Source organism: Anguilla anguilla, chromosome 6 (genome assembly GCF_013347855.1).
Source record: "Anguilla anguilla isolate fAngAng1 chromosome 6, fAngAng1.pri, whole genome shotgun sequence".
Taxonomy (NCBI): Eukaryota; Metazoa; Chordata; class Actinopteri; order Anguilliformes; family Anguillidae; genus Anguilla; species Anguilla anguilla.
Window position 1 is genome coordinate 25,038,643 of NC_049206.1, and position 25,122 is coordinate 25,063,764.

The 25,122-nt window shown below is 44.6% G+C and overlaps 1 protein-coding gene across 26 annotated transcripts in view; it reads right to left on the bottom strand.

The window, feature by feature from the left end:
• dlg1l (discs, large (Drosophila) homolog 1, like) overlaps positions 1-25,122 on the bottom strand; it is a 158,460-nt gene that overhangs the window by 60,527 nt on the left and 72,811 nt on the right. For 10 of the 26 annotated variants that reach the window (XM_035421079.1, XM_035421078.1, XM_035421080.1 and 7 more), the window contains one exon: positions 21,617-21,724. The exons of 9 other annotated variants lie outside the window; for them this stretch is intronic. In XM_035421079.1, coding sequence (XP_035276970.1) covers positions 21,617-21,724 — 108 coding nt within the window. Of the gene's footprint in view, positions 1-7,844; positions 8,128-15,300; positions 15,507-21,616; positions 21,725-25,122 lie in introns of those variants that run through there. 7 more of the 26 variants (XM_035421100.1, XM_035421098.1, XM_035421103.1 and 4 more) reach the window with 4 other exon arrangements.

Sequence of the window (25,122 nt, forward strand, 5' to 3'; positions counted from 1 at the left end):
AGGAGGTTGATATCGCTTCGGATAAAGGGTCTCTTATATAGGTTTCTTGAAGGCATGGGAATTCTAAAATGTCTGCCAGAGGGAAGTGGCTTGACAGTAATTTGGAGAGGAGAGGGTGGCAGGGGTCATGGACCATGGCCAGATCCCTCCTGCGTACAGCCAAATCATAAGGGATATCCAGCTGCTTCTGCTGTCGACCTATCATATTGCCAGCTGTGCTAAGGATCCTGGCCAATTTAGTTTGCAGATGTCCAAACCGCATATTAAATGCTAGGATGCTCTCATCGAGACTGATGTAGACCCCTCTAAAATATCCTGGTGGACACCAAATGCCTTCAACTTCCCAATTAAAAACAACCTCTGGCCATTCTTTTCAGAAATGCAGTCAGTGTTAGCGCTGAAGCTCAGCTTGTCATCGATGTCTCCTGAGATACATAAAAAATTCCACAATTTCAACAGGTTGGTGACATAGAAAGAGAGGGAGAAAGGAGTTGGCACTATGAAGAATACATTCCTTGGTTTAGTTGGCATTAATTAATAAATCACGAGTGTTACACCACTGCTGAATAGTGGAAGCACACAAGCCTGTTTCACACTACAGGACTCAGGAACATCACCATGGAGTTTTCTGGGAGCGAATATGACACATCACAGCGGGCTACAGCAGATGTAAGAGAGTCGGGGTGACACCTCAGTTGGTGAATGTGGGGAATTGTACCACAAGGTGCTGCCTACTTATTACAAATGTTATATATGGTTATAAACAAGCTTAGAAATAGTCACACTTAGGTAAACATGGATAAATTAGGTCTCCAAGAATTAGACCCAGCAGGAAAAAATTGCAAAATATCAGAGCCAATACTTCTCCGATTTCCTCACTTAAAGCATATCCAGAGCTAGCATGGCAAAATACACTTTTCACTTTTACAGAAAGCACTTTTTTTGTCAGGGACTACATTTTATTGAACCATCATTAGAAATTCACTAATGGAAAGTCCCTAATTGCTGGTGAAACCCTACAATAATTGAAAAAACACTACTGGCTTTTTATTGGATGATCATTCGTACATCCTGGCCCCTGAAATGTAAAAAACAGAGGAAGGATTTCAAAATAGTTTGAACTCTACGAGCCACTTGGAAGGTGCTTATCCGACCAACCGTCATCGCAAACCTTCGCTTGAAGGATCAGACGCAACGTGAGCTGACGTTACGTGCTTCAGAGGAGAGCACACGCTCATCTTCGCTCACATGTGATAATGGATGCTGATGAGAGCTGCAGCACAACGATTTGCTGTTTCAAACTGGAGAGAAAGGGTAGGAAAGGCTTTCGAAATATATACAGTATATTTATTAAAAGGACGGTTTTACCCAGACAGCTTTATCAATGTAATTTGATCTAAGATTCCTATTTGTACATTTTGGAGACCACTGAAGACCATCTGATGTTCGAGTATTTTGTGAGTGACAGCTTTCATTGTGGACTTCTTTAACATGTAGTACCCACTGAAACCATGCATGGCTGGTGTACTGTGGCTCTGCCTAAACTCACTGAAGGGAGGACCACTGCTGTATGCATGACCTGTCATGCTGAGAACCCCGGCCTGTTCGTTATGAGAACCGTTCTCCCAGACCAAAGTGGACATGTTGCTTCATCTTAATTACAAACCTCAAACTCGTCTCAATTTTACATGAGAAAGGCCGTCAGCCGAAAATGACTTAAATCTTACTTACGCTTACTGTGGTTGTTTCAAATAAGCTAAATTGGATTTCTGACATCCCGCAGATTAATTTTACTGCTCAACATCAACATGGCAAGTCATGTAAGCTTGTGGTATTCATCCATTTCAGCTGGCATGTGACTTGCGTCAGTACGCCTAGATTGGATTTTGAGCAACCGAGGGTACTTTTCAACATCACTTTTCTTTGTCAGGAATATTACAGCACAGATAAATGACATAATCAGCAGTATGAAGTATGTGGGGGGGATACTTCTGTACAGGCAAAACAAAGTTACCAAATCAAATTTATCTTTGAAACTTTATGATGTACAGTACTACTGCCATCTTGGCCAGGTCTCTCTCCGAGATTTAATTTAATTTTTTTAATCTCAACGAGACTTCCAGGTATACGAAAAGAACATATGAAAAATAAATTAATAAATTCGAGGACCTCCCCACCGGTATGATGGAGTGCGGTTATCTGAGGTCTTTCATCCAGCGGCAGAAAATAATTAAAAACCGGAAGGCCAAGTTAAAATGCTCGAGGTTCGTTCGTCATTGTCTGTTCTCGGCCTGTTGACAAATAGCACAGGTGTGCCCACTTGCGTCCTGTCAGAATGCAGCCCCACTCAAAATGGAATATGGGTCACATGAGAAAATGAGTGTGGACAGCAGATAAAATGGTAAATAGCTGCAGTCTAAACACAGCATCAGTTCCATTCCTTCTGTGCCTCAGTGTTCTCCCTTCCTACCGAATGTTGCTGATAAGAAGCAGTTTAGTTTGCATTTGCAAATGAGTTTCCTTAAAAGGCTCCCAGGCTAATAAATTATTCCAGACTCAAGCTAGAAGTAAGCGAGCAAAACATTACAGTGAGCAAACTTGCAGGTTGCCTCGGGAAAAGAGAAGTCGCAAAAATGCACGATTACTTGGTCGTAATGCTGTTCCAGTTTGTCCCTTTTTTCTTCCCAATCGTATATATGCATAAGCGTATGTATATGGGCCTGTGTGTGTATGTGCTTGGATGTATGTATGTGTATGTATGTGCGTGCATGTGTGTGTGTGTGTGTGTGTACGGATGAGTGCATGTGTGTGTATGTGTATGGATGTACAGTATGTGTGTGCATGTGTGTGTGTATGGATGTGTGCATGTGTGTGTATGTGTATGTATGTGTGCGCACATGTGTGCGTGTATGCGTTTGTCCGCAATCATCATTGCAGCTTCCGCCACTGATCAAGGAGCGACCAGCAATGTCGATCACCGCCTCTATTCACACTGAAGCACCCAACACGAGCTTGGACAGTCACTTAAAGTACAGTTCAACAAGTGGACTTGTGGCTGCCCCGATTGACCAGCAAGGGTCACTCGTTCGTGATGAGATGCGATCAACCCCAGCTAAATTACCCCCTCCCTTGTTTGGACAACACTAGAGCCAGTTGTGCATAGCCCTTCTTGGATACCAGCCAGTCGACAGTGACACAGTCTGGATTCGATACCAGACTATGGGGCCCATCCATGGACTAGAAGAATGCCTTAAATGGACAGTTCATTGTCTGGAATTTCTTTATTTTTTCAATATAATTTCAGCTTCAGCTTGTTTTTGACTGGCCCAGATATTTTCTGTTGTGTGATGAAGGATACTTTAGACACAGAAGTTTCTGCTGACCTGCTGGCTTTAGAAACAATGGCTAGAACAGGGGCATCAAGGTATTTGCGGAGTATAGCAATAAAATGCACTTCGGCTAACTCCACAGCAGCTCGTACGGCAAAGTCGATCACCCCTTTAACAGGATGAGCGATGCGGCACCCTCGTGGCATTCGCGCATGCATCAGACACCGCACTACAGTAGCTGTTACTACTTCTGCCAAGTTCGATAAATTTTATAAATAAATACACGCTTTCAAACGGCTGCAAAGATTGCGATGATGATCCATGGTACAGATGGCCTAAGAGGCTCTTAAGTCTCCCATCAATTACACTATAATGCAGATAATGTAATGCAAGCTCTGAGCTTCAGCTAGCCGCCTTCTCAATCCATCATCAATCGATACCTTATTGTTCCTGTGGGTCATCCGTCGTGGAGCAGGAAATTGACTACGTCTCCTTCAAAAATATCAACTGCAGCATGCGTAGCTATCCTTCTGCATAGAGAATCTGGTTGGTAGACAAATCTAACACCTTCTATATTAAGGCAGAATAGAATAGATATACTGGCACTTATATGTGAATACATCATTGTACATAAGTCCAAATAGTCAGACAGGTGATTTTCTCAGGGTAGTTGGTGACGGGCTACAATTTTCATTGTAGGTTTGAATTTCCCTCACGGATTTAGATTGGGTCATTAGCTCATGTTATGAGCAACGGTGAGACAGACTTGTCACTGGATCAGCCTGGTCATACACTGATTTGAGTGAGGTTTCATCTGGAATACTGCCATCGCTGTCATATATATTCAAAAAGAAAATTCTGGTTTATTCCCAAATCTGACATAATAAAAATGGCCCCTCGTGCGAAAGAATAAACTAAATGTCCTTCATCACATATAAAACAAAATCATCTAATCTTTTGTATCAATATTACCGGTTTCCTACACTGCCAGTCATTCTGGATGAGAGCATATATTAACTGACTGTAGCATAATGCAGTATTAGTGGTTTCAGCCTCTGACTTCAGGTCCAGGGTAAAGTGCAGCTGCAGAACATAACAGAGTAGCACAGTACACTATCACTTCACAAGCAGCACTCCTGCCTCATATATACACTATACACTATACACAAATACACATCTGCATGCACTATAATATTATTGGTCTCTTCCAATCTTCATTCTTCATATTTTTGTCAATGTACAGAGTTTATCCTCTCCCTGTCCATACACAAGGGAATACCAAATTAGATTTTGCTTGATTTCACATGGCAACACTTGCAAATGAAGAGATCAAAATTCAATGACGACCATGTTCAGAAAGTCCCCATCATAACCACACAGAGCTCTAACATTATAAATAGTTAAAAAATGCAATGAGTCATAGTTCTGCTCAAAACGTTCTGAAAAACATTCCAACAACAGCATAACAATTGCGCATCACAAGTCTTTTTAAAACGTTTTTTTAGGTCACTCCTTCCAGGCTGCATGGGAAAATCTGAGAGCTCATACAGTATCATCTACAGACATCCCTTGGGTTTGGTCCTCTGTCCAATCCTCCTCACTCTATACCAGGTCTCTTAGATGCGTCATTTCCACCCATGGCCCATTCCAGCACTATTACGCAGAAGACATGCAACTTTTTCCCTCCTGCCGATACACTGATCTCAGCTTGCTTACAAGAGATCTCAGTTTGCATGAAGCTTAACTTCGACAAAACTGAGATGCCACACTTCCCAGTAAAGTCTATGGCCTGCTTCACCTTTCATCACTCAGAATAGCACCACAATGTTGACCTCCTCATCTGCCAGAGTGGTGCTGGACGACAAGCTGTCCCTCTCTGTGAACAGCCGTGATGTGTTGGGCGTGTAGGTTCTTCCTGCGCAACATCCGGAGAACCCGCCTCTTCCTCACCACCTACTCGACCCAGCTCTTACAGGCGCTGGGTTACCTCCCATCCGGACAGCTGCAACCCTCTCCTTGCTGGCCTCTGTCTGCCATTAGACCTCTGCCGCTCATTCAGATCACCGCTCCCTGCCTGTTTTCTCTCCAGAAGATCATCAGGCCAAACACACCAGCCAGCCCGATGGTGGAATGAGCTTCCCAGTGCAGTCAGGACAGCAGAAACCCTGTCCACCTTCAGGCCCAGACTAACAGTAAGACCCACCCCTTCTGACTGCACCATAGTTCCCCTGACCTCTTTTAAATATCCTCTTATTATTTTTGCATTATGTGCTGGAATAGTACCATTATGATACTATAATACTAACTGTTGGGTTGTTCTGCTAATACTCCACTTATCAATTAAAAATGGACTTCTCGTCTTCTTGGCGATATTGTTCTTTTGTATTCCTGAGACTGTAACACTGAAGTTTGTATAATGTCTTGACATGTAAATGCACATAAACTGCCACATGTGATATATCAAGGTCAAATGTAATTCCAGATAATTTTACCACCTGGGGAAAGCAAGCCTTAACTCACATATAACACCACACTGGCATGACAGCTCAAGCTGTCCCTAAAAGGAGATTTCGAAGGCCTCCGAGATGACAAACTTTAATGGCACATATAAAGCTGAAGGCCAGGAACCACAAACCAGAACATTCTTTGGTGTTCAAAAAAACGGCACGACAAACCACGATTTCTGCATGATAAATATAATTTACAAATCAGATATCTTCCACCTGTGACATAACACGAACAAGCCAACGCAATTGCTGTGCATTTCAAAATGAGTTTTCTTCCACAAGCTGCCCCCTCAGTCCACGGTTTCTAGGATACCTCCCAACTTCATGCACGACCAGAGAGAACAATGAAAATGGCTAAGGTTGAAAAATTAAGCGTGCCAGTTATGAGTGGAATGCACACACAGGCAATAGCTACACAGCTGGGGAAAGCAATATTATGTCTCCAAACAACTACACTAACAAAGAATAATATGTTTGTATTTTGGGCCCACAAAATCACATTAAAACTCCTGTCTGAGTTAAGTCTACACTTGCAAGGGGAGTGAAATCTTCTCAGTGCTCACAGTAATCAAACAGTCACCAAATTTACCCATCTGCAAGGGGCTGTACAGATTTTCACAAATGTGTACATTTTTATATAAGACTACCCTTATAACACTCATACCTGAAAAAGATAATCACAGCACAAATCAAGATCTGGAGAATGACAGTGGAGACAAGACGTTGATTTGAGTCGACCATTTTAAAGCTCACAAAACATTAAAATACAGAATTTCTAACCGATCTGGAGGAAGAGAAGGTGGGCGTATGCCTGGGGCAGTTGACCAACACAGTCATACTGTATGCGCAACTAGCTTTTCTCTCTTTAAACATGCAGCATACTAATAAAACTGAGTTCCCACGGAGTTCCTACTGCTGCTGGTTCTATTTCAGCTGAGAAGGGTGGGAGGGGGGGGGGGGGGGGGGCATGTGCCTAGAGGCTTACAAAAGACTGAATACGTAACATCCAGGTTTGGGAATATTTCTTATCTTTTCAGTCCCTGAGTTTACAGATTCGAGCATTCTGGCATAGGGCCAATGACATTAGTTTTCAGCGTTAGGAGAGAGTAAGGCGATGTTCGTCCCAGGTCAGGCGTCTAAACAAGCAAATAAATTAAAGAGCATAAAGCTATACTTTCATCCACGGAGGAGAGGCTTCACTGAGCCTTTTATTTTGAAGTTTTATGATTTCATTTCATCAGACATTGTTGCAGGCAACTGCCTCTTTAATCTTCGGTATAATGGAGGCCACTAATCACTGGGGAACGTTCCGGTCAAACGTGCAGCTCGGCTATGGATGATCTCATAAAGCGCAAGGACGTAATGCGTCCTGACCTTACTGAGGTAACTACTTCTGGCGCGGCGAGATCACAAAGGATATCAACTTTGACATTCTGTTAATGCATCCTCAACAAGCACAAATGCCAAAAGTTTCTCATGTATATTATGAATACAATTTTCATGCATATCAAATTTCTTTTCAATGAAAGCAGCAATTGCTAACATCGCCGTATACACCAAGTCACCCCCTGCAACGCTATGGTAAACAGCTTCAAGGTTAAAGGCATGCTATCAAGCTATCAAATGACAAAGCTCCCGGAAAACTATTATCCTTAAAAAAAAAAAAACACACACAGCAGTCTGCTTCAGACGTACACAAAACCCTGAAATCACAAATCCCAAAAACACAATTAGTAAAACTCACTTCTGACACTGAAAGGAGGGGGGGGGGGGAGCGGTTCACACTGCTGCTGCCTCTTAGCACAGGTGTGCAGGGTCGGGTCAAATACAGTTCAACTCAGTCAATCGAAGCGAAACTCAGCAACTGAAAAATACTCACGATGTGTCACAACTGAACCGATTTCAGGAGCGACTGAGCGTGACGGGAACGCGGACCCCGGGGCCCGCAGGTGTGTGCGGGCGTGGGGGGGGGGGGAGGGTTGGGGAGGTTGGGGGAGGAGGACGGTACCTGGCCGGCCCCGGCCGTGATGCAGTCGGTGAAGGCGTTGCGGCGGGTGAAGAACATGAGCAGCTGCTGCCAGCGGGAGGGCGGCTCCTCGGTGGAGCTGCGCTTGGGCCAGTGCTTGAGCTTGGGCCCCGCCGAGGTCAGGCCCTGCTGGCCCGAGCCCGCGTTCCCCCGGCTCCTGGGGTACAGGGTGCTGTTGCCGAAAATGTAGTTCATCTTCCCTCTTCCCTCTGGGGCTGCGGCGGCGGCGCTACGGCGTCCTGTCGAGCGGCGGAGGGGCTACGGGATGATGGGACGGGGGGGGGCGGACGGGGGGTAGGGGGGCGCGTCACGCCATCTTCGCGCCGGTTCCACGTCTCCGGAAGACAGAAGGCAAATCCCAAAACCGAGGTGGTGGTGGTGGGGGGTAGGTGGGGGGGGGGGGTGGGTGGGCTGACACGGTCCCTTCTCCTCAGTGCGGAAGACACGCCGCCAGCGCCATTGGCTTCCGAAAGCGCTCTGCGGAGACCTCGTCTGTGGCGGAGAGCGCTTTCCTCCGCAAACCCTCCCCGGCACCGCGATGAGAAGGAAAAACAGCGACTCGGGAGCTCGAGAGACAGGAAGTGATCTTAAATTATCTCCGAGGACGCCTCAGCCATTGGGCGGGCGGGCGGGAGTCTCCAGGGCTCGCTAATCTAATGGGGGAAGTCAAGTAAGAATGCAAATCGCCGGGCTTCAATCACTGCTCCTCCTTAAAAACCGGAAGGAAGATCATCGCAAAGCATTAAATATGAATGTCCGGTCGAGGCTGGGGGGAGCTTCTCTACAGGGACTTGCGCTATCTCGTGTTACCCTCCACCACGGCTCTCCTCTTGCAGACCGCTGCCAGTCCCCTCTTTCCTTCCAGCTTTGGTAGAAAACAACTTAGCCTTGCTTTAAATGAGATGATTGCAGGCACTGTTCAGGCCCTCTCCACCCCTCTGAAAAAGGGAGGGCTCCGAAACTCGATCCCCGGCCTCACCGATGCACGGAATCCATCGGCCAAAAAGATGGCAAAGCAGCTCCTCGCGATGGGAAGAAGAGGTGATCCAGACAGCGGGGCTTTAAATCCAGGTGAAAGACGGCCCCGTCTCTCCGCAGCGAATTCTCCCGCTATGCGTTCGCTTTTTCAGACACTGCAGCATTTCCATCACCCACACACTGCCAATGCAGAGTGGGAAAACAACAGGCTGTGCCGTTTGGGTTTAAAAAAAAAGGAAAAAGAGAGAGAGAGAGAGAGAGAGAGAGAGAGAGAGGGAGAGAGCGAGAGAAACATAAAAATATCTCCGCACATGCCTGCGAAAAATCGTTACGCGTGCCTTTCCGTTTCCATGGTGCGCCTGATGCTCGGGAGTCAAATCGGCGGCAGAGACGCGCCCCCCCCTCTTTCTGGATGAACGCCGCGCGCACAGGTGTGCCACAGGTGTCAAATGAGTTGGCAGATATCGTCACAGCCTATCCCTGCCGACTCCCCCAGGGCCAAATCCATGGCAACTGCTCTCACATCAAATAACGCAGAGCAGGATTCCCTACCAAGTCCCCCCCCCCCCCCCCCCACCACGCACTAAATATAATCTGCGCATAAAAATAGGATTGACAGCTTAACTGCCACCCTGGTTTTTATATTTAAAAACACCTGCCTGAAATTACACAAAGAACCCCGAGGTGGGTTTGGATTAACGCAACGATAACGTTCGAGTAATTGCTACGGCCGTAATAATTTACATAAATGTACAAAAAAAAGAACCCGTTTGTTGATGCAAACGGCGGTAATTTTCTTTCGGTCGATAACCAGGATGGGCTCACGCGATTCCAAATTCAATTGCGTGAAAACACGAATCCCAAGGATTTACAATCTGCCGCGGGGAGCGATCTGCCGGAACAGATGCCGCTAACGCATCCCAATGAGGTTTCCCTCAACCCTGATTTTCCACCAAGACAAAGGAAAGAGGGCCTGCTCTGGCGACCCTCTCCACCTAACGTCAAATATACCGAATAATGAGACACCTCATATTTTTTCCCCCCCCAAAATCAACGCTATTTGGCTGTAATTATTCAGCCAAATTGTTGAATTTATTGGCCAGCGTTCTGGGCAAAAGTCCCAACTCTGCAGACGACGGTGGGCCTCATTTTGAAAAAAATAACTGTGCTAATACATTCAACTGAATTCACATTACCAACTTGAGAATGCCATTTTATGGAATTTGGAGATACCTGAAATGCTTTCCCGGTAACTGGCATGTATACTTTTTGGTTATTCCATAATGAAGATACTATGAAACACATGCACACATCTGTATTAACTGTGCAATACCACCATCAAAAGAAAAGACCATGTGTGCTTAATAGCATTATCATAATCACAGAGCTACAATAACAACCAAGAATTAGTATAAGAGAGCAGGGAAAAAATTGAAAATTGACAGATAATGCACTGCATTTTTTTCCCCTTGAGTAAACCAATAATAGTCAGAATATTTCTTATCTTTTCACTCATTGGTAGGTTGAGGAAATCCCTGAGAATTACTTGTGATATGCACAAACAATTTGGAAATAACCTGAAACAAGCCACACTTTACAATGATAAAAAAAAACTAGAATGCATGCCTAGCTCTATAAATGTTGGGCCAGCAAAATATAAGCATATAAAAACACAAATTTAGTTTCATTTTTTTAAAATAAAAAAATGGTTGACTTTCAAAAGCATGAAATATCCAGTGGTTAGTGTAGTGGTCAAGTATTGCAATTCCAACAGCTAGGGCTTAGGAAACCTTTGGACACCAGCTAAACCAAGTAATACCAATAATAACTATGAACTATTGCATCAAATGAAGGTTCTGTTTCATTTCTGCAATCTAACTGCTTATTATAATAAATGCAAAGCCAAAATATACAAAGGTACAAGTGCTTTGACAAGCATAAAGACCATTAAATTCTAAACCGTTAAGTTCTAATTACATGCATTACATGCACATAAAATTCACAGCAACAATATTTCTCACGGCATCTGCACTGTCACAGATAGAAATGTGTATTTTAGACATATGATCGTTGATATTATTTGTTTGCAGATTTTGTGCTAATCTTTCCAACAGAAATGAGAGCTCGGATATCAATGAAATTGATTATCTTATGCCGGTAATGTTTTTTGAAGCAGCTGTTTTCTCTTCAGTTGGACTGTTCTACAGTATATGTGATGGAAAAAAGTGTTCACAGGAAAATGTGATATTAAGCACTGCATGTACTAAAACGGTTTTAACCATTAACTAAATGGTTCCAGGTTCAATTAGCTCTAGTAGCATTTTTTAAAACACTGAACATTTCAAGTTTTGTCTTGCTCAGGAAGAGGGCCCCACCAATTTTCAGCATGGTTCAAGCCTACTGGCAAAGTCTATAATTAATTCAGCAATCTGAATGGACACCGATATAGGTTGATCTGACTGGCTCCAAATTGAGCCAACCTTGACTTTTCTTTCAAGATATTTTCAGAGAAAATTCTGAGGTTTATGCTGAAAAAGCACAACTCCATCAGATCTACAGTTCATGATGAGTTGTTTTTTTTCAATGGTGAGAAATCACATAGGTTGCACTTTATGGGTCCTTGAAGCAAATGTGTTCAATTATACACCAAGTTTCAAGGTTGTAGTCCAAATGAATTCCATAATCAAAGTACACATTTTCAATTGTTTGTTCTGTCTCCAAAATTCGGCCAATTTAGGGTTTATTTCTCTGCATTCTCTGTGAATTTTATAAACATAGAAAAAAACAAGCTTACAGCTTCTTGTATCACTAATGAAGCCTTTATTAAAAGCACAACAAACTCTTCTTCAATAGAAATAGTAAGATAATTGCTACTGAAAAACAGTATAGCAAAAACAAAATTGCTTTGTTTTTTTGTAGTTATGCAGTAAATATGATTTTCAGTTGCGCAGGTCGCATTGTCCCAGCCTTTACAAGCGTAACTGAGGATGTGAGTCACGCCATTACCCGCAAAAGGACTGGCCTATTTATTTGTGTTTATTGAGCTTCTCTTTTCTGCGTCCTACAATTTTCTCAGCTGGATCCGTTAAAGAGCTGGGAAATAACATTCCTGCTTGACACTGGCACAGCTGCATTTTTTCCCCCCCCTGGCAGTTCATTGTGAAGGAGTGTGTCAAACCAGTTTGTCAATGGCGGTATACCAACATTAAAAGACTTAATGATTCATTGATTCGTTTGTTGATTCGTAATAAATAAATATTTTAAAAATACCTGACCATCTAAAAATAAGTCCTAGAAAAGAGCGGGGCCTCAAAAACCAGGACAAGCACGCCTTTCACGCACAGTAAAATGTCCAGTGTTAATTCAGCTCTGACATATATGTGTCCACTCTGGCCAAGAGTTGATTTAACTCTGAACATTATACTGTGTGACAGCTTGGTGCCCTACCAGTGAGTGTCCAATCACGGCTCTCCACAGCACCACAAGCCTCTAGCAAATCTCCCAACGAGCTGACACTCCTGTCCATACATAACCGATGGTGCACGGGTTCTTGAATCTATGATGCTATGCTGCAAAGAAAGGACTCATACATTCTGATCAAATGCACACGACTAGCACCCGATCTGCAGTTCACGCAGTAGACTGCGGAACGGGCTGACGTGGTTTTTATTCAACGTGTGTTCCAGCGCTGGAAGCACTGGGGTCACATGAGCATATGGAGCCCTGCAACAATCTTTATTCCCACAGCCCATTATAAAGACAGGTCAGGCAACGGAGTCAGAGCACAGACCTGAATGGGCTTCGAAATAATAAATCATGCATGTTCTCATGAGTTAAGCCGTGGTCCATAAATCCTAGTCTACTTCAAATGTATTCAAAATCTGCTTCAGAGGCCTGCCGGCTATCTCTTGTATGGAACAGTTCTAGTACACGGAAGGGCCCTACCAGACAGACAACTGGCAGGCTGGAAGGCCGTAGGCCAACGCACAGTTAGCGTCGCCCTGGGAAGAGAGGATTTCGCTTGGCCAGGATTACTGCGTTTCACTGCACAACAGCGACCCCTGCTGGTCCATCTGCGCCTATGTCTGTCTGTTCAAGCTGTGAATGAAGCACATTCCTCTGACTCATGTCTGTGCGAGCCTGACTTACAAACTGCGGTGTGACAACAAGCAGTGGCTGACATCACAGGCACATGCTTTTCGGTGCCCTTCCGAATGTACGGCAGAGGCTGCGACAATGGCCCTGTTCACACTTGGTTTTAAAATGCGTTTCGGTGATCCGAACACAAGTGGACAGCCGAGACACATCGCCGTTCACACCCGTGTCTATCATGGGTCTCCAAGGTGTCCAGTTGACCACTTGTGTTCAGGTTTCGTTACTGCCTACGTTAATTCCGCCAGAAGGTCAAAAGTCTGTCGCCAGACAAACGCCAGATTTGTTTCGCACGGGCTAGCTAAGAGAACAAAAATATTTCAAGAACTAATATACATGTACGGGCTATTCCAACTGTTGAGACTGGCAGGACAAAGTCATTTGTGACTTGCAAAAGACGAAAAATTGCATCGATGGTGTTTTTTCCTGTTACGTCCTTGTCGGGGACGCATCAGGACGCATTAGCGTTTACACTATAAAAGATATGTGGTCAAATGCGTCACAGACCACCTCGGCAAGTGGTTTGAGTGATCGGATCACAATGCGTCTTGGTGGTCGTTTACACTTGTATTTAGCGCTGTCCACTTGTGATCCGATCACCCAAGATGCATTTTAAAACCAAGTGTAAACAGGGTCAATGAGAGCTGATACATACGAATGGGTATTCTACAATTGGGGAGGGGGGAAAAAAGCATAAAAAGGTACTTCCATCTGCACAATCTGTATGAGTATCCGGAAATTTTTAGACAAAGAACACAACCTTATTTCTGACATTGTTTTCCAACAGCTGTGAAGTCATAAAGCAGTATAAATGCATTTATTACACAGCTTTGTTTAATTCTCGATTCTGATTGGCCACTTCAGGCATTTGGTGCTCAGATATTTCTGTATAATGACCGCTGCTATGGATAACGGATCCTTTAACTTAGAACTATCAATCCGCAGAAAGAAAAGCCACAGCTGCCCATTGGACCGTTGTCGCTTTAATTATAAAACCAATAAATCTGCTGTCATACGCACATGTTCTCGCCTAGTAAATCTAATCGCTAATACAGTTATTACTGCATGACTTATGCTAGCTAGCTATACAGCATATTCAGTCTGATTTACAATGACAAAGCTAAAATGCAGTTATTGTCAGCCACGTTACAAGAGATGTGAGTCTGAATTATGCGCCGAGGAGGAAATGAATGTCGATGACACCGGCAGCGTTGGGAGAGAGCGTGAGCTAGAAATACTGAGGCAGAGCAAAACATAAAAGACGTCTTTCGGCTGTCGATGCAGCGGTTCTGTGTGCAGCCGCTCCAGTTAGTTTTATGCCATCGACGTCAGGAGGGAGTTCGTTATTAAATTTTATACGAATATGTATTACGGAGAGACCGTCAACTAAAGCAAGCTTCGGCATTTTTTCTATATTTGGATGCACAATATAAAAAGATTAAGAATCTGGTCCCTGAAATCACATTTTAATAGCAACCAAAATGTGGCAATATTATCATAGCTTAATAAGTATGATCTCAGCCGTTATAGAATAAAGGCTTGAACTGGTCATCTCGAAAAAAGGGCAAAAATCCGATACAGACACATCGCAAATTCACGAGCTTCCTGTTCAGTAAGGACAAGAGACACGACGGCACCGGGCACAGCATTACATCAGCGCTGTACAGGACGGATGAATCAGACGTTCAGATAGCTGCTCAATAAGCCAGATAGCTGCTCAATAAGCCAGTCACCCTCCCTCCCACTCCAGCCAAGCACCATGTAAAGGCAGCGCATCCTGTGACTGCATCTCCCAGCCCAGTGAGCATGTCAGCAGTACCGCGTGCCGAGCCTCGCTCCCGGGCAGCTTCCTACAGACAGACGGGCTGGAGCAGGCACAACCGGCCGAGACAACTACGCTTCTAATTAGCCCTTCGGTAGCCGCACTGCTCGCTACGTTGCTCTGCCTCCTACTCTTCCACGCGGAGCGACGCGAGGTAGAATTTCTCTTTCTCCGGCAGAATGAGTCAGGGACATTATCCCCCCCCCCCCCCCTCTGCAGAGCGGGAAGCCGGCGTGGTACGCGGGAAAAAGGAACGCGCGCGACCGCGGAGGCTGCGGTTTTTAACGACGGCGGGGACGCCGCGGAGAGAAGCGGCGCCACGTACCGCGGGCGCTAGCGCTAGCGTCGCCGACGGGGCTGCGTCTCTCCGGCTCCTCGACGCGAGCGCTCGGGTAACGCTCCTCCTCCCTCCCTCCCTCCCCCCCCCCCCCACCACCACCACCCCCCCTCCCAACACAGAGCTGCTTTTCCCCGTCGATCACCTACCAACAAGTGCAGCCACAGTCTCTTGGTGCTCCGGATGGTCCTCATGAAGCGCCGGCCCATGTTTTTGGTGCGCCGCGCCGAGGCCAGCATGTCTCGCCGCCGGGGTACGTTCTGGCACTTTCCCCGGTTGTGGGGAAGGTGGGGGGCGGGGGGGTGGGGGGCGTGCAGGTGAGGGTCGAAGCGCGACGGAGACGGACGCGTATCCGAGGGTCGAAACTTTTACCCGCTCTTCCCTCGCCCGCCCCCGAGCGATTCGCCTCTCTGATCGCAGCCTGCCGGGCGAGCGCGGGTTTTTTTCGGGGAGCCGACGGACCGGAGATGTGAGCGCGTCGCCGTCTGATTCACCGATACAGCTGGAGTGGGGGGGGGGGGGGCACTGGGTCCCTGGGAGTCTGCTTTTATTCTCCCTCTGTTTTCTTCCCCCCCTCAACTCACTCGCTCGCTACCTCATATCCCCTCCTACCTCCCTCCCTCTCACCCACTCCCTCCCTCCCCGCCTCCTCTCTCTACCTCTCTCCCCCTCTCTCTCTCATCCCTGGTCTCTCTCTGGCTGTCTCTCTCCCTCTCTTTTTCGCCCCCCCTCCCTCTCTATCTCTTTCTCTCCCCCTCGCTCACCCCCTCTCCCCATTTCTCTTTCCCTCTCTCACCCCCTCTCTCTCTCACCCCGTTTCTCTCTCTTTCTCTCTCTCCCCTCTCCCCATTTCTCTTCCTCTCTTTCTCTCTCTCCCCATTCTCTCTCTCTCTTTCTCTCCCTCGCTCCCCATTTCTCTCCCTCTCTCTCTCTCTCTCTCTCTCTCCATTTTATGAGTCTGCAGGAGTGCTGGTGCCACAGCCCTCAGCAGGATGAACAGCTGTGGGGAGAGAGGAGGAAGCAGCGGTGCGGGGGTGTCCGTACCCCTCTCCCCCAAACACTAAACCCCACCGCGCAGGGGCGTGGGGCGTGGTCCGGCCCAACCCACAGGGGGGAGAGAATGAGCGAGGAGGGCCCAGCGTGAGGTGGGCCACCCCAAGGCTCATCTCCTCCTCTCTAATTCCACAGCACATTCAGCACCTTTATGTCCTCCTTAGAAACCCTGTCCTTGAGCCCTGCTGGGGTTTTTTTTTTAATGCGTGTCGCTACTCATCTCCCGTGGAGATGGAAGAGTGCGTGACCGAGATTGAAACAGAAAGAGAGAGCAAAAAAGAAATGACCTCCTCTATTCCTCATCCCTCAGTTCCATTTGTCTTCCGTTAGCCTCTCTGTTCTTCCCAGTTCAGTGGCTGCCCCAGAGGGCACAAACTAGCCAAGCCACAGGTGACACTCATCCTCCAGCAGTCTGCAGACTTCTGCATCTGCAGTGATAACAGCACTCCTCCCTTTCCAGGTTTAATTCATTTCTAATACAGGCCCACAGATGAGAGTCCTTGGAAGCTGTATAATAGATCATCTTGCAATGAAATGCTATTTCAGTACCTGTTAAATTAATTCGTAAATTAGAATTGCGGTCATATTCAAAAATGACTAAGGTGATTTGAGGGAAAAGGGCTACAAAGAATGCAGGTGAAAGACAGGAAATGTACTACTCCCTAATGTACTGTTTCAGGAGCTGGGAATAATTCTAAAGGACCAGCGCTGTCATCAATACCAAAAATGACAACAGCAGTGATTAGCATCAAAACAAAAAAAAAAAACAAAAGGGTCCAAAAATAAAACCATAAAAAAAGTTATTTCTGTTTTATTCCTGGCATCTGTCATGTGTCAGCAGCTGTTTCCTTCCAAATAATCAGACGGATTCATTTATCCTACCACTGGAGAGTTTGAGGAGGACAGAATCTTTCAAACCTATGGAATGTGTGCATTCCAACAGAGAATTTGGTTACAACCGACACTACTCTTCCCTCCCAACACACACGGGGAGAACAAATCCGACAGCATATCTTAGCAGCTTTTCCACAAATTAATGAATGATCAAAAATAAGTTCCTAACATTCCAGGAACTACAGACTGTTTCTCTTCATCCGTAGCCAAAACTGTCTACCTCAACGTCTCTCAAAGACAACCCAGAAGCAGCTTATTAACAACGTGACAAGATGCACAAAGATTAATAGGTCTGCCACGTCTTCCAAAATGAAGATTACTGCAGACGACCCCTTACGCATCTTTCCAGTTTACTCACTGAAAGCTGCTGCACTTGCAACACTACAGTACGTCTGAGATGAGCAATCGTAATGTCTTCTATGGTATTAGGCAATGAAACTACAATTAGAAAATGCAGACTACAAGTCCCAGAAAAAGGCAGGATTCACGCTAATAAAAATGTTCAAAGTGCACTATGATGATAGGAAATGGCCCCGAACGTCATCACATGCACATGACTTCCCAGCTATTGTTTCTATGCTTATTCTACACTCCATACTAACACTTCTGTGGAGCAATTTATTGTTACCGAGACAATTTTTGGTTTAAACAGCTTAACAAAATGGAGCAAAATAATAATGCTATTGAGAGCATGGTGCAGGTAAGGACACTTATCCATCCGTATCTGAGTAAAGCAGGTATAATCCTGTATGCATTAACACCTGTATACTGTAAAACTGGTACTCCAACATCTCACCGTTTACATAGATAATCTGTAAAAAAGAATATATTAAAATGCCACGGTATTACGATTACAATTACATTGTTTTTACTTAGCCTATTCTAATTGTTCATTAGTAATTAATGACCAGGTTAGTTAATTATGCATCAGCTGTGTAGCAGTCATTTGTTACTACATTATCTCATTAACAAAATCGTTTGTTTGACTTGCCAATTCCAACTGAAAAAACCCTTTAGGTAAAAGTTTGTTTTTATAGACTGTGCAAACGTGGGGCGAAACCATTCCACTATCAGTAGATAGGATCAGTCCATCCAGAAATACCAGCCGGAGGAGATGGCAGAAGAGGAAATGAACAGATAACAGGCAAGGAAGTATGGGAAATCATCAGAGTAGCAAATGCATGGCTAGATGACACATCATATCTTGTCGCATCATTAAAAATTCAGAGGCCATCCCAAAACATAATTTAGTTTCCTTGTGTCAAATCTGTATCCCTTGAACAAACTATAATATCGCGATTTCTTTTGCTCGATAACTTGACTGCAATATGACTTGCTATAAAAACAAACACTGGTTTGAACAATTGCCATTTCCTTGTTACGTACTTCAAAATATACATTCAACAGGCTTACTTCAAAGATAAAGCACAGGGAAGAATATGCCTGTTGCATATTGTGGTGTGGGGATGGCTGGTTTAAGCGGCCACACCTGCCCTGGGTCAAGCTAATTAGACCTGGCCAATTGGATAATTGGTGAAGAATTAGATAATTGGCCAGGCTAATTGGACCCAGGAACAGGAGTGGCTGCACCTGTGCGTAGTGAGGTAATCACTGCGCACAGGTTAAATCTGCCATCCCCACCCACACCAGGCAGCTTCGGTCATGACTGCGTTAACATCTGCTCACTTTGGCTATACCATCTTGCCAAACCCTCGTGGAATAAATGTGGACTGTTTTAACATCATCTCCCTGTGTCTCTGTGCTGGAGGGCCCCAAGGAAAGCCACTTCGGTGGCCTGTGGCAGGCGTGTTTGCCACACATATTAACTGGATACAAACCGTAACAAATTATTTCAAACAATATTCCACTGAACTGATTGGACAGTAGAAACCTATCCTTAGAGCTGGACAATACAGTCATCACAACATCTGTCGTTATCTACGTGGGCTAAATCATTCACAATAAATAACATCTTAAATAAAATCTCCCTAGCCACAGAATTACCTGAAATAAAAATAATTTCAATAAAACTGTCTTAACTAAAAAACTTTTGATCAATTTTGATCATAGAGGCAACTGCAGTCTGCAACATTAGCTGGCAAATTTAGCAACACTGAAACAGTGAAAATGTTTTCCTACCGCCAGAGCAAAAAAGGTCCAATTCCTCAAACTAAAGACCCCAACTCCTCCTTCTGACTCATCCTCCCACAGCAGCAGTGAAGGACAGTGCGCGGGATGGTGATCAGTAAACCACAAACGAGGCTCCAAAAAACACGTAAGTCACCTAACTAAAAAATATCCCTTGCTTGTTAAACAAGGGCTAAGATATTCTCACTAGTTGGAAAGATCAAGCTAAAAACGGTCACAAAATGATAAGGGGGGCATATGCAGTAACAGCATCTGAGAATGTATTTGAGGCTAGCTATCGAGCAGCTGAAATTACACATTACATTACAGGCATTTAGCAGACGCTCTTATCCAGAGCGACTTACACAACTTTTACATAGCATTTGTATCCATTTATACAGCTGGATATATACTGAAGCAATTCCGGTTAAGTACCTTGCTCAAGGGTACAACGGCAGTGTCCTTACCCAGGAATCGAACCTGCTACCTTTCGGTTACAAGCCCAGTTCCTTACCCACTGTGCTACACTCCGTCCCTACACTTGGGCCCAGGACAGAAAATAAGCCACACGTGATCACAGATTCTGCGATATTACTGGCAGGCAAAGACATCGAAAGCAAGTTACAACCTGAGGTCCACGTGCAGCAAAGGAAACCGTAAAAGGATCACCTGTCTAACAAAACGGGTAGCAGTATTCGCCAGCATTCACACTCGACTGAAGTATTTACTGCTGTCAGCCATATCTGACCGCCGTCAGAAATAGCAAATGGTTTGAAACTCGGTGGCTGAAAAAGTTGTTTTGTTGGCACCGTTGTCATCACTCCCATTCACCGTCTCCCCTTCAACAGCGCTTTGATTGGACTGACGTCTCTCGTCCGGCGTCTTTTGCTTTTCCCGCTCTCTGCTACCCAGTCAAAACGGACGCTTCTGTTCTGAAGTGCATGCGGAGTGCACGACTAGCCTTGACTAGACCACAAAAGTAAAGCGTAGCTCTCCAACACACAAACATCTCCATCCTTCTGCCTTTTTTTATCATGTGTTTTATTGACCGAGTGTAAAAAAAAAAAAAAAAAAAAACAGCCGAAATTACATTGCTTTGCCGCTGTGAAATCAGATCAATTGTTCAGCCCTATATTGCATCATGGTTTAACCAGAGATTTCAACCCCGATTAGTTACAATATAGTATTTATACATTTGTGAGAATATATGACCTCCAACTCTATGAATTCATCCAACATTAGCTAGAAGAATTTCCAGATGAAGGCATTTTAATAGGCAACTAATGAAAATGTTAGCAGCTTGATGGACTGTCTCTATATTCTTAATAGTACACCATAATCAAAATAAGAAATTTCACATTTTTATACCACATCATAAAGTGTGCATGCACATTCCAAAGCCATAAGACCTTTTCCATTATCGAGAGTAGGAGCCATTCGTCATGCCACGGTTTGCACAAGTCACTACAGTTGGGCTACAGTCACGTACTGTATCCAATACAATCAGGCCAACCTGGGCTAGTACACTGCGCTTTTGATAAGGCAGACTAAGATGGTAACAGTTTGGGTTCCCACTATCACTCACGATCCACAACATGAAAATGTGAACCATACATTAAGAAACTCATTTATTCACCACATTACATGAACCAGTCAGAGACACAATAATTGTAGCCATGTTCCTTACCCTTGCATACAGACCTATATCAAGCCTTTGGACAGGGAGAGAAAGAAGTGAAACCATTCGACAAGTTTTATCGCATGATGACAGAACACATGAGGTGCATTCAGAATGCTCAGCCTGAGCACTTTGTGTTAGGCATAGCTCTAAAAACATCATGTCTTGCATGAAGTGTTTATCATCACCTCTTACAGGCATGTTACTAGAACGTTCCGGAACACTTGGGACAGCCACAGGTCAAACATGCACCTTGAAGGCGAGGGCGACGCCCGTGCAAGCCCGCATGCTATGAAGCGATGTTCAAATTGCCTCAGACTCCCCATGGGTGCGCCGCATTTGAACATTCAATACATTCGCCAAACGAAAAAAAAAAAGCAGAACGTCAACTGCCTGCGCATTCAAACGAGCTCGTTTTCAAACCAGACCACACAGGAGATTCCTTACGCACATCACAACTTAAAACAGCATCCATAACGTAAAGGGGGGAGCAACTGACAATGAAACGGCCCGCAAGCTTTCATGCACGCTGGCAACACTGCCATCTGGTGCTTGCGTGGCGTACTGCAAGGCAAAAAGAAAGAAAAAAAATCACAAAGCTCCCCCGGGAAATAATGGATGGCGCAGTCAGACGGCGATCTGCAGACCCGGGGAGCCGTGGCAGCGCGAGGCGGCAGCCGTCGACCATCAGGCAGGGCGAGGACAGGCGTTACCTGCAGCAGCGCGCTGCTCTGAGGGTACAGGGTGGAGAAGGCGGGGGCGGGGACCTCTTCGTGGCCCATAGGGGGCGGCCCGTCGAAGATGCATTCCAGGGACTCTACCTACAGAGGGGGGGGCACGGAACTAAAGCAGTCACAGCACTGCCAGAGCGGTGGACACACACAGGAACAGTGCAGACACTAAAGAGCTAAAGAGACAGAGGGAAGGAGACAGAGAGAGGCAAGAGGACAGGATGGTAAAAAAACAAAGGGGGGAGGAGAAAGACCGAGAGAAATAGGGAGAAAAATGTCCTGACAGCTGAAGTACTATTCATATTGAAATAATGTCACCAGTGGATGTCTGGAAATATAATTGTACATCAGTGTTAGTTTGTTTTTGTATTTTTGTATACCAGTATATCAACCATTTAAATGTACGGTTGGTTTGGGATTAGGCTTTTCATAATGTAATGTGCGCAAATGGGCAATAAACTAAGTATACATGACCAATAGAGTTAACAATAGGGATACATGATATAGGAATTTTTGGGGCGATATCAACAACCGATATTTGACTGGCCATATTGGTCAATGCTGATATCATCTTGTCTCACATTATAGCACAAAAACTGCAATCAAGATTCCACGTTCACAGAAGAAGCAGAGGAGCACAGATGTCAACTTCTGAAGGAAAGATCGAACTTAAACTGCATTTGTAAGAAAATCACTGAAATTACTAATATACTGCTTTGCTTGTGATTTTGACTGGTAAATAATAAGGCTCAGATGACCGACAAGACTACTTTTTCAGCATGACATTGTCTTTTAATTCACAATATCAGCGGTGCATCCAATGTGTCACTTCTCATGTACATGTGTGTTGTGTAATCATACCTGACAATTATCACGGCCATAATCTTATCTCATGGGCCAAACCTGTTTAGTTCATTTAGTATCTCCACTTAAAAATATCCGATTTACTGCATCTATTTTTTTTTGGCAAGAAAATATGCCATCTGACACTATATGTATTTGTAGTTTACAAGTAATTTAAAAACACTATTAAAGGGATATTCCAATCAAAACCAAAAAAAAGTATGATTTCCTACTTACAGTGAATGTTCTCGATCCATCCAGATTTAAAACACTGTATTTACGTTCCAGTGGGAGCTCTGTCCAAACCATAACATACGTTTAAAAAAATGGCAATATGTCAAAATTGCTTTGGAGATTTTGATTAATCTCTTATCATCATGCAGCCACACATAGAACAATATTGACTGGGCGGGCCTGTAATTCATTTCCAGATGATATGGCTGCTGTGTACAATTTCACATCGAGACACAAGAACACAGCAAAGGCGCTCACCGGGAACTGGAGCGCCATACTTTCCGGAAAGTTTTTACAGAAACATGGGACCAAATCAAAGTGCATGTCCATCAGCAGATCAGCATCAGATCAGTAGATCAGTGTTACTACCAAGTATAAAGTTAGTACCACGATACTGAAGATCATGCCACTTAAGCACTTCTGGCCTCAAACTACAGATCATAGTTTAAACTGAACATCTCCAGCTGACCCTGAACTGCGCAAATTGTGGCATCAGTGGTGAAGTCGAGTGGATAAGAATTCATTGGGGAAGTGGATTATTTGGACAATTGTTGCTGTACTAACTCTAAAGCTAATATTGACAGTTGATTCAAACAAGTACAACTTCCAATGTCGTTACAAGGTCGGCTGACATGAACAGCAGTTAGTGCAAGGCGATGTAAACGTGTAATTTCCTAAACTGCTGTTTTTTGTCACAGGATTCTATTGTTTTTGCCAGGTCTGATCTCACAGTAAATTTTCATGTTTTTGTTTGGCTTTTTATTATTTCAATTCAATTTGAAGTACAGATGTTAATAAGAACTTAAGTAAGAGTAAACAAGGTTTGAGTAAACATTGTAATAAATTTCACCAAAAAAACAAACAAACAAAAAATATATTAGTTTTCTGGCCTGGAATTACATTAAAAAACCTCATATTAGACACGGCTGATTCCTACTGGACAGAAATCACAGATGACCTTGGGTAACTGTTACATTTGCCAGACACTCTCTGGTGATACTAGTCCATTCCAAGCAGTACCTCTGATGTTCTTGCAGACTGTACCGACAAGGAGAAAGCAAGTTTGCTGCTCATGTTGGAACATGTGACCTCAAAAATTAACAGAGAGAACAAGGAGGAGCTGCAAGCCCCCGACGATGGCCGATACCAAAGCAACATTTAAAGAAACTCCCATTGTGTGCCTTGATGCTTGTGTGTTCAAACAGACAAAGAACAGAGTGATCATTTCCAGCATCTTACAAACTGAAGAATGTTGTGTTGGGTCTTATTCATCTTGACTGCAGACACATCTACATTCTACAATGCTCCATGCTCTTCAAGGCTCCCTAGAGAATCTGGAAAAAGATGTTACATTTTTTCTAGATTGGCTTCCATTAATCTGATTGTGCCCTGAAAGCTTTAGCCAACATTGCGTTATAGGCCAATGACTGTGTTACCTGAAAACGGCACCTTGGACTGGAGCTGGAGCCCAACTACACAAGACCATGATTGGTCAGAAGAAATAGAAATGGACCATTGGTTCATTAGCAAACCATATCCCAGGAAGGTGGATTACCCCATATCCCTCTCAACCTGGTGAGGCTCAGAGTAGCATGAGGCTGTGTGCCTGACAAATGAGGCTATATCTAATTAAACCGGCCATACGTGCAGGAAAATCCACCCTGCTCTGATTGGCAGCAAACATGCAAATTACCATGCCTGAACAAGTGCAAGACATAAGCTCTAAGCAGGTAAAGCTTCTCATTAGGTGAGCCCTCCAGTCTTCAGTTTGCACGCAGCTTCAGTGAAGACACTAATTTCACAGGCCCGGTGGTAACCACTGAGGACAGATCACCCATGTGATGTTTTCGACCAATCGGAGGCAGCCACCGCACTGACGTCGGTCTGTGAACATCTCGGCTAGTTCAGCCAGCATGCAGCGGTGGCCGAAGTCAACACAGAGTTTTGTTATCTCAAATCGATAATTTGTACTACAAACTAGCCGAAACTAGCCAAAGTGTTTCCGCAGCAAATTTACTACCCATTTTAAATTGCCCGCACGCAAAGACTGCAAGATACGTATTTAATGGTGGTAAGAGAAGAAAGGTTGAATACTTCTCTTTACAGTATATGCCTGGGCACTGCCAGTACAAAATTCACAAAGGAAGCAATGCTTCAGTACAACAGGAGGCAGTGAAGAGTTGTTGCTTTTTTATTCTTCACTTACTACAGATGGTTTAAACCAGGGGTCCTCAATCTTATCCAGAAAGGGCCGGTGTGGGTGCAGGCTTTTGTTCCAACCAAGCAGTTACACACCTGATTCTACTAATCAAGATCCTTTGCAAAGAAGACTCTAGTGTTTGATTAGCAGAATCAGGTGTGTTACTGCTTGGTTGGAACAAAAGCCTGCACCCACACCGGCCCCTTCTGGA